The sequence below is a fragment of the Musa acuminata genome, chromosome BXJ3-9, assembly GCF_036884655.1.
Source record: "Musa acuminata AAA Group cultivar baxijiao chromosome BXJ3-9, Cavendish_Baxijiao_AAA, whole genome shotgun sequence".
Taxonomy (NCBI): Eukaryota; Viridiplantae; Streptophyta; class Magnoliopsida; order Zingiberales; family Musaceae; genus Musa; species Musa acuminata.
In genome coordinates this window covers 41,133,555-41,143,797 of record NC_088357.1, presented here as the reverse complement: position 1 = coordinate 41,143,797, position 10,243 = coordinate 41,133,555, and the positions used below count along the sequence as shown (strand labels likewise).

At 37.5% G+C, this 10,243-nt stretch overlaps 1 protein-coding gene across 4 annotated transcripts in view; it reads right to left on the bottom strand.

Moving 5' to 3' along the window:
• Positions 1-442: 442 nt before the first annotated feature.
• LOC135648955 (calcium-transporting ATPase 5, plasma membrane-type-like) overlaps positions 443-10,243 on the bottom strand; it is a 32,063-nt gene continuing 22,262 nt past the window's right edge. For 3 of the 4 annotated variants that reach the window (XM_065166990.1, XM_065166992.1, XM_065166991.1), the window contains exons 24-35: positions 9,994-10,053; positions 9,441-9,602; positions 5,502-5,618; positions 5,329-5,427; positions 5,110-5,247; positions 4,717-4,817; positions 1,943-1,988; positions 1,628-1,762; positions 1,431-1,538; positions 1,009-1,100; positions 803-897; positions 443-738 (exon numbers count right to left, since the gene is read on the bottom strand). In XM_065166990.1, coding sequence (XP_065023062.1) covers positions 698-738; positions 803-897; positions 1,009-1,100; positions 1,431-1,538; positions 1,628-1,762; positions 1,943-1,988; positions 4,717-4,817; positions 5,110-5,247; positions 5,329-5,427; positions 5,502-5,618; positions 9,441-9,602; positions 9,994-10,053 — 1,194 coding nt within the window. In that variant the 3' untranslated portion in view covers positions 443-697. Of the gene's footprint in view, positions 739-802; positions 898-1,008; positions 1,101-1,430; positions 1,539-1,627; positions 1,763-1,942; positions 1,989-2,080; positions 2,172-4,716; positions 4,818-5,109; positions 5,248-5,328; positions 5,428-5,501; positions 5,619-9,440; positions 9,603-9,993; positions 10,054-10,243 lie in introns of those variants that run through there. The other variant, XR_010501148.1, reaches the window with a different exon arrangement.

Sequence of the window (10,243 nt, the reverse complement as noted above, 5' to 3'; positions counted from 1 at the left end):
TACATATATATATATACATATATACATACATATATATATATATATATATACATACATATATATATATATATATATATATATATATATATATATACATACATATATACATATACATATATATATACATATACATATATATATATATACATATATATATACATATATACATATATATTTATATAAATATATATGTATATATATATATATATACAAATATATATATTTGTATATATATATATATATATATATATATGTATATATTTGTATATATATATATTTATATTTATATATATATATATATTTGTATATATATATATATATTTGTATATATATATATATATTTGTATATATATATATATATTTGTATATATATATATATATTTGTATATATATATATATATTTGTATATATATATATATATATATATATTTGTATATATATATATAAAAACGAAAACATCCGATTAACTGATTTTGGATCTCAGGCTGTGTTACACAAACCAGTTTACCACAGAATAAACGTGGATTTGGTCTTTTCGTTGAAAGAAAATTGCATTCACTATCGGCCTCTTGAATATATATATATATACCTCCCCATGATAAAGCATGTCCGCTGCAGAGTTCGAAGAGTACGTGGCAGTCAGTGGTGTCCGGAAATCAGAGGGGCCGTAATCACATCTCACCATCTCCGAGCACAATTATGGATGAGCAGTGGAGCTCTCCTGTGCCGTCCCATCATCTGCTAAACATAATGCATCAGCAGCCACAAACATCACGTAAGAGTAAACAACTATGACCTGTACCTTCTTGTCTCCTGCCCAAGGAGCACCTTCTAAAATATTCTGCAAGCGGAGTTCTGGGTACTGGGAGCAGCTTCCCAATAATTGCCAGCGGCCAACTGCCATAAGTCGGGGTGGGGTGGGGGGGGGGGAACCAAAAACCAAAAGAGCAATGAGTTTTGATACTTGTAAGACTCCGTAACTTGTGGGTGAAGACTTTGATTACTTACCTTATTATACCAATGGCAACTGAAACCAACCACAGCTTCCAGTTAAGCCTGACAGTCGAAGTAAACTTCCCAAGAAACTCGATAATCAATACCTAGAGAGAAGAAAAAGCAGCACATTGGAACAGAGAAGACTATTTTCTGCTTGGAATAACAACCAAACCAAACGTGTTTTTAAATTTTCCAATGGAAGTGAAAAAACAGTTTTATTTTGGTTCTCGTTTTCTGGGCATGAAAGAAGCCCATCAATATGGTGAAGAGGTGCTCAATTGGAGAAGAGAGTAAGAAAGTCATGAAGTTGCTGAATGAGAAGGCGTGGATGTAAAACCTTGAAGCAAAATCATTAAATTTTCATTAAGCCTGGGTGCAAATTAATTCAAGACTTAGAAAAATCCAAGTTGAATCAAAATGAACACTTCACTCACCTGAAGAAGAGCAGTTACGCCAACTATCCCCATAAAGAGGTGATTTCTGGCGACTCCACTAAAGACATTAATTTCATCTGGTTTTCGAGCATTAAACTCATTGAATATCTGCATTTTTAACTCATCAAACGAATTAGAAGACCAGTATGACCAACAGATATTGAATGCTACCGCTGCAAGAACTGATATGCGCTTACTTGACAAAGGACAAAGGTATTGAATATAAAGGTATTTTTGACTTTGTCGGCGTGGGCTCGAGTATCGTTCTTCAAATGCAAGATACTTCTACCACCAAAGTTTAGTACAAGGAGGATTGTGATTTGATACAAAGCCTGCAATTAGTCAGACAACCAGTTATTACTTCTTTGGCACCCAATGTTTATGCAAAAAATCACAACAAACTCTCCCTTTGTAATGAAAGAGAGTTCAAATATAATCTTTGCAAAACCACATGGTGTGCAATCAAATTTTCTCCCAAGTCAATGATACAGCAGGAATTGAACTGAACAAACCTGAACCATAAGATTCCTCCACATAATATTTGTAATAAGAGGTTCCCTATCATGTAATACAGGAAACTCATCAGCAGTCATCAATCACGACACAAAAATGCTTAATGATTGTCAGAATGAAAAAAACAAAGAAAGCACCTCGGTGGCCTATGTGACTTAATGACGCAAAAGATAAAAAGCTTGATGATCAAGGAAAGGCTTGGGATTTCAAGAGGCTTCAGAATTTTGGCTATTAAAGATGTAAAGAATATTTATCATGCAAGAAATAAAGATAAATAAACATACAGACCAAAACAGTGCATGCAACGGATTTAGAAGCATGAAAACACTTTTAGCAATTATACAGAACTACTTCCATAGTCATAACCACTTGTATACAGAACTATTAATTAAGGCCCACATTTTATGATGCAGTAAACACTTTTAGCAACAAAAAAGCAGTAACACAGAAGCTAATGAATAATAAACAACAACCAATATTTAGATAAATCTCTAGAACAGTGATTTAAAAAGCGCTAGGCATCAAAAAGAGCCAAGCTCCAAAAACGCTCGAGGCGCTAGGCGTTAGCCCGAGCAAAGCAAGACACTAAAATATAAAAATATACAATATAATTAATAAATATAATTATTTAAATAAAAAAATATGATATTAAATATTGAAAATATGATACAATTATTTAATATGATCCTTGCAAACTATTGAATTCTTAAAATTTCCTATTAGATATTGTTTTGCACGAAAAATATCATCTTTAGTAGTTTTATCATAGAAGATGTAAGTCACTACATTAGGATCTTTCGAATCTTTTAAATAATTATACTTCTATACAGGATCTTTTTTTGATGTCATTGGAGAATCTATTGAGTTGCTCTGTACACTTGTCATTTATCTTGAAACCCTAACAATAATTTCAAATAAATAAAAATTAACAGTATTAAAATCAAATAATATATTATTAATCTAATAAATAAAAAATATTGTTATCATTACACGGTTTACAATATACTGTTAATATACTGTTAACAGTATACTAAGTCGAGTTGATGTGAGAAGAGAGTAAGAGAAACATCGAGACTGCTGATTGAGAGCAGTGGCAATGGTAGCAGTGAGCAACGATAGCAGCAACGACGACAGTGCCAGCAGTAGAGGTAGTAGCAGTGACGAGCGGCGATAGTAGCAGCGACAGCGGTAGCGGTGGCAGCGACAACGGTAGCGGCAGCGGCGAGCAGCGACAGTGGCAGCAGCAGCAAAGAGCAACGATAGCGGAGAGAGGCAACGACAACGGAGAGAGGAAATGTCGGCAGCGAAATCGCAAGCAGGGTTAGGGTTTGGGAAGTCGCGAGAGGCATGCTAAGAGGCTAATATTAGTTCTTTAGTTGGTTTGATTAAACCAACGAACACAAACGCGATCGAACCATACCTATAACGCTGGTTCGATCACCTGGGTTAACCCAGGTGCTCGCCTGAAGTGCCCGACGCTTGGGCTCGGACGAGTGCCCAGGCGATGCCTCTTTGAAGCGCGTCGCTTGGACATTAAACAAGGCACTTGAGCGAGGCAAGAGCTCGAGTGAGCGCCCAGGCAATGCCTCTTTGAAGCACACCGCTTGGACATTAAACGAGGTGCTCGGGCCTCGCCTCACCTCGCCTGAGCGCCTAGGCCAGCGTTTGAGCGCCTATTGAAATTGTTGCTCTAGAGAGGTAAATTTGGTGAAACTAATCCACGAAGCATTAAATAACTAGGCATAAAATAGCTACCGGATGCTTTGAGCAAGTCTACATACATTTAAAAAAAAATTAGAAAAAATATCCATTATATTAAATGGTGTATATGATGCTCACATGTGCACTTGAAACTAAGACCTATCACTTGTGCAATAATATATTAACCAATCGGATATCTATATACATATTTCATTATCCTAAAAGAGCACATAACTCATAGAGGAGACCAGATTCTCTACAACAGAGCGAACTCTTGGAGGAGACTAAGTCAACATCTTTTGCAGTAAATTAATAAGATAAAGTATACTGGCAAATTATGAGAAGGAAAGTCCTTGTTAGATAGCATCACCAACATGCATACAAAATGAGAAATAAAGTATATTTTCAGACATCTCAAATGATACCTTCCTTGGTGCAATGGATGTTCGTAATATAAACTGTTCATTCTGCCTATCCCGAGATAGCCAAGTAAATTATGCCCATCACTTGTCAAGTCGAGTTATTATACCAGCTATGGCCAAACAGGCTGGTGGCAAAATCATTTCAACTGGTAGGGTCCTATCATGGGTTACTCCTGCCAGTTGTCAAGTGTACATAATTTCTTGCAGTATGATATTGTCCAAGTTTTAACAGTATATCCTCACAAACCATGAAATTTTGGATTTGAAAGCATGAGAGATGTAAAAAAGCTGCTACCGAAATAAAATTCTAGAACAGGTTCCAGGAAGCCATGTAAATGTCCCTTAACTGACTGCACATTCAATCATGTTATTCAGTTTTTCCGTTTGACAGCCAGATTACATGTACGCAGACTTAAACAAATCCTGTATTTGACAATCATGATAACTGCAGCTTCTAATTTCCTTATAGGCAGAATTTTGAATTAAAATGTTCCTTGCCAATTGCATTTCTCTCATAAACAAATATAAGGCAACCAGAATTATTACAACTACATTAGTCAAAAGAGTTGAAAACAAAAAGAAACTTGGTTAGAAAATAAAATTTTCTCAAGCTAAAAAAAGAATGGCACTACTACTAAAGCATTTCTAACCTCCGCCCAACAGGGGTCCTGTCCATAAGGTGGTCAGTTGGTGGTTCAGTTGCTAGTGCAAGTGCTCCAAGTGTATCCATGATAAGATTAACCCACAGAAGCTGTGAAGGCAATTAAACAATTCAGAATGAAGAAACAGGAAGGAACAGTTGCAACCAAAGGAATGTAATAGAAATTTTATTTTTAATATCGTAGTAGACAGGTATCATAGCCTGGTATTGTAGTAGCCAGTTTTCATAGCCTGGATTCTACAACCTTGTATTATCTCTCTCCTAAGTTTAAAATAATCTAACAATTTGACAAGCACATTTAAAATCATAATTGCTGCATGTGACTTCAGCTATCATTGTGTTTTGTAGACATGGAGTTGAGCATGAAAGGAATATATATAACCTGAACAGTATTTAAAGGAACTTCGCCTGAGGAAAAAGCAGCAACAACATTAATCACAAGTGCAGCAACATTGACAGTGAGCTGAAATTGTATAAATTTCTGAATATTTGCATACACAGAACGACCCCACCGGACGACCTAACAACAACAAAAGAAGTGAATATCTCATTATAAATTTGGCAGCTCTAGTTCAGATATCACCTTAAAAGGAAGATATACCTTTACAACTGATGTAAAATCATCATCTAATATAATGATGTCAGAGCTTTCTTTAGCTACTTCTGTTCCCTGAATGCCCATTGCAAGCCCAATATCTGCCTGAAACCAAATGTACAGTTAAGTAATCGATTCCTCTAAATCATAACTTCAGAACCAGAGAGGATATTGCACACCTCATGTAATGCAGGAGCATCATTAGTGCCATCTCCTGTTACAGCAACCACATGACCTCTTCTCCTCAATGCTTGCACAAGCAGCAGCTTATCATTTGGGGATGACCTTCCCATCACCTATACATGAATACAAGGCTTTGGTTAAGTGACACTCTCTTAAGAGTTTTTGAAGACATTTGGAGGCAAGTTAACAAGAAATTATTTTTCCAAACATAGAATATGCTGCATGATCCTTTTTTTTACGTTTTAATGAATATATTTTATTAGTTTAGAACATCGTTTGGACATATCATAAGTTGTTATATGGTAATATCTATTATAATTCAACATTAGTTACCAGACAACAAGCCATAATATCCTAATTATTTGGACATTAATTACCCGAGTGATTTAAAAAGTGCTAGGTGGCAAAAGACGCTAAGATCTCAAAATGCCCAAGGTGCTAAGCGCCCAATCGAGTGAAGCGAGGAGCTCTGAAATATTAAAATATAAAAATATATAATATAATTGATAAATATGATTATATAAATAAAAATATAACATTAAATTGAAAGGATCCTTTAAATAATTGTATTTTCAAACATGATCCTTTCTTGAATTTTTTAGATAAATCTTCTGAATAGCCTTGTACACTTGTCATTAATCCTGAAACCCTAATAACAATTCTAAATAAATAGAGATTAGCAGTGTTAAAATTTAAATAGGGACTATTATATGAAAATAATAGTAAATAATCTACTGTTAATAGTATTTAATCTATTGTTAACAGTAGTTAAGAGGGAAGAGGAGTCACCGACGATGGAAAGTGGGGAAAGAGAGGGCGACGGTGGCGGAGGAACTTTCAGACGACGTTGGCAATGGCGGAGAAACTTGCGGACGACGGTAGCAATGACGAAGAAAGCTTCGGATAGCAACAACAACCATGACAAAAGCTGCAAACGATGTTGTGGACAGAGGAAGCTTTAGTCCTCTCCCTTGACGGTGAAAGAAGTTGTACACAAAAGCAACGACGACAAAGGGAACGACGCACGAAAACTAGACTTTCGAACCAATCCGTTGGCAGTAGAGGAAGCTTCAGCGGCTTAGGCAACGACGATGGTGGCAACGACTACGCACGAAGTAGGGTTTACGGCTCTGGGGAGGGAACATTATGTAGCTTAGTTGGTTCAATCGAACCAACTAAGCTACTGTTCGACCGAGCTACTGTTCGACCGAACCAACTAAGGTACTAGTTCGATTACTCTGTTTCAACCAAGCACTCGCCCGAGGCACTTGGCGCCAGAGTTCAACGACCGCCCAAGCGATGCCTCACCGAAGTGCACCGCCTTGTCACGGACTTAGCTAGAATTGCTAAGTCGTGAGGCACCCTTGCGACAAAGTTACGAACTTAGCTGAAGTTACCAAAGTCGTGAAGCACCATTGCGCCAACTTCTTGGACTTAGCTGGGATTGCCTAAGTCATGAGACGCCCTTGCGACATATGCATCCGCAAAGGGTCAACCAAGTTGTAACCTCGTACAGGTCCCGAAGGACCTGTAAAAAGGAAAGTTGATTAGTTTGAAAATGAGCGACGAACAAATCCCGACATCTTGCGAAGAAGGAAGCTTAACAAGTAATTCAGCGAGCACCTTGAGTACAAGAGAGAGAAGAGAAAAAGGAGAAAACAAGGACTTTAGAAGGTTGAACGAACAGTTGCAAGTCCGCAAGCAACTGCTCACCGGGTGTCGAGAGCGAAGGCAAGTTCTTGTCAAGTTAACGTACGAACTTATGAAGATTGTTTAATGCCCGACACTACCCCAAAACCCCATCCCCCCTAGTGCCACCCGAGGTTTTCCAAGGTGTTGAGATGGCTAACGTTTCGTGTGCAGTTGCGGTCTGTAGAAAACAGATCGTGGCACATGAAAACAAAGCCATTTTGGGGCAGTTTTGTCAGGCGCGACGAGCGGTCGAACTATAGCACTGCAACCTGATCAAGTTTATATTTTTACAAGCAAAACACACAAAACCAAAGCAAAACATGTTGTCAAGCATCTGTACAAGTATGCAAAAGCGACGAACGGTTCATGGAACGAAGTTGTTGCGGGTGCACAGCGACCGTTCATGACATTCTCCCCCACTTAAACTATTGATGCCCTCGTCGACGCTTGCTGGTAGGCTTTAGTGGCTGCTTCTTCATGTTGTAAGGCATCTTCAGGCTCCCAACTGGCTTCAGTTCGGGGAAGCTTTCGCCACTTCACCAAGTACTCGGTCTGCTCAGCTCCGTTGGGTAGCACCCTTGTGCCAACTTCTTAGACTTAGTTGGGATTGCCTAAGTCATGAAGCGCCCTTGTGACATATGCGTCCTCAAAGGGTCAGCCTAGTTGCAACCTCATACAGGTCCCGAAGGACCTGTAAAACAGAAAGTTGATTAGTCTAAAAACGAGCGACGGTTAAGTCCGACGTCTCGCGAAGAGGAAAGCTTTACAAGCAATTCAACGAGCACCTTGAGTGCAAGAGAGAGAAAAGAGAAAAGAGAAAACAATGACTTTAGAAGGTTAAGCGAACAGTTGCAAGTCCACAAACAACTGCTCACCGGGTGTTGGGCGCAAAGGCAAGTTCCCGTCAAGTTAATGTGTGAACTCGTGAAAATTGTTCAACGCTTGACACTACCCCGAAACCCCATCCCCCCTGGTGGCACCAAGGGGTTTCCAAGGTACTGAGATGGTTGACGTTTCGCGTGTAGCTACGGTCTGTAGAAAACAGGCCGTGGCATGTCAAAACGGACCCATTTTGGGGCAGTTTTGCCTGACACGACGAACAGTTGCACTGCAGCACTACAACCTATTCGAGCTTACAGTTTTACAAGCAAAACACACAAAACTAAGTCAAAGCATGTTGCCAAGCATCTGTACAAGCATGCAAAAGCGACGAACAGTTCGTTAAACGATGTTGTTGCGGGTGCATAACGACCGTTCATGACAACCTGGTCAAGGCTTGAGGTGCTCAGGCCTTGCCTCACCTCACCCGAGCACCTATTTAAACCCCTAAATTACCCTAATAGAACAAAAATGGAAGCCAAATAAAATGGAGACAAAATTTAAGCTTAATTGAAGATTTCAAGGAAAAAAGGTAATAAATTTTGAATTTAATTAGATATTTCATCCTTACAAAGAAGCTTTATCATGGTTGAATAACCTACAAATGAGGCCTATCAATAAAATATTTTAACAATAATTAATATTATCTGTCCAAAAATATATCAAAATATATCTTCCTTGAAGAAGGAATTAAGAAATAATTAATATGCTTTATGGGATGTAACTTAATTGTATCACACTTGCTTTAATAATGAGAGAAAAAATAGTATTTTACAAATATGGACAAATGAATCCAGTGCAAAGTTATAATAAGTTATAATTGGTGTTTCACACAAGATAAACAAATGATATGGGGGCAAATAGAAGAGTAATAATTTTTCAGTAGTTATGTAAGTTTTGTTGCAAAATTAAGTGTCGACACCAAAGTCCAACTCAATTGTCATTATTGAAGTTGACACTTAAAGAATCAAAGAACTTCATTAGCATCAAACATGCATTTAAGTATCTAACATAATTTTTAACACTATAAAATAGCACAATTAATATCACTGATAAAATAGAGCCTCGGCTTCCTATCCCCCTGCCCTTCCACTCAATCCCACCAAAAGTAACAGAAAGAAAGAAAAAGAAGGAAAAAGGAACAAAACAAAAAAGTTTTAGATTCTGGAAAGAGCACAAGGATGTAAAGCAATTTAAGGAAACACATGTTTGACATTATTGTAACTCATCTAGTTGAAATATAAAAGGTATGTTGTACTCTCCATAAAGCATCTAGTATTACATCTTATGACTCATATGGCATTTGTCATTTAGTGTAAAAATCTCTAAGAGAACTTCAAGTGGTGGGATAACTGTTGTCTTACTTGTATCTTCTCAGCAATTTCTTCTCTTTCTGCAGTAGTCTTGGCACGGAATGTTCTTCCCTCAATTAGAATTGGTTCAGGAGCATCAGCATCCTTTAGTATCCCACACTCTAATGCTATGGCTTTAGCTGTCCGAAGATTGTCTCCAGTGACCATGCGAACCTACTTGATCAAGAATAAAAGAAGCTCAGAACACATTACAACATGTCTGAAACCACATTCTTCCTGACTATAATGAAGGAAATGGATCCAAATGTATTACCAATAAGATGTTCAAATTAAAATAACCGTCCCATAAATGACGGTTCTCTATGAGTGATGTTCAGATGATTATCCAAGTCTAGATTTGCAACTATGATTTCACATTGCAATCCATTCAAGGTCAAAGTTACACTGCCAATTTTACAATAAAAAGTTGCAAAATGGTAAAAGAAAGCTCATATCAACCAGCATGACCTCAACATTATGATTCAAGGTCACATCAGTTTCCAAGGGCATGATGATGTAGAAATGCATTATAACAGTTAATTTTTTGCACAAGTTAAAGAGATACCTTCACACCTGCATGAGTGCATAAGTCTACAGCTTCTTTAACTCCAGAGCGACAAGGATCCTGAGTCAGAAAAATCTAAAATAAGCTGTTTGAATTAAAAAAAGTAAAGATATGGTAGGTGCCTGCAATTATTGCAACTTCCAAGACAGATCATGACTTGAAATACATCAGATTTCAAGTGATGGCATTCATCATGAAGTACAAACAACTTAACTTGCAACTTCTGATTGCTTTCTGATTCACATAGGAA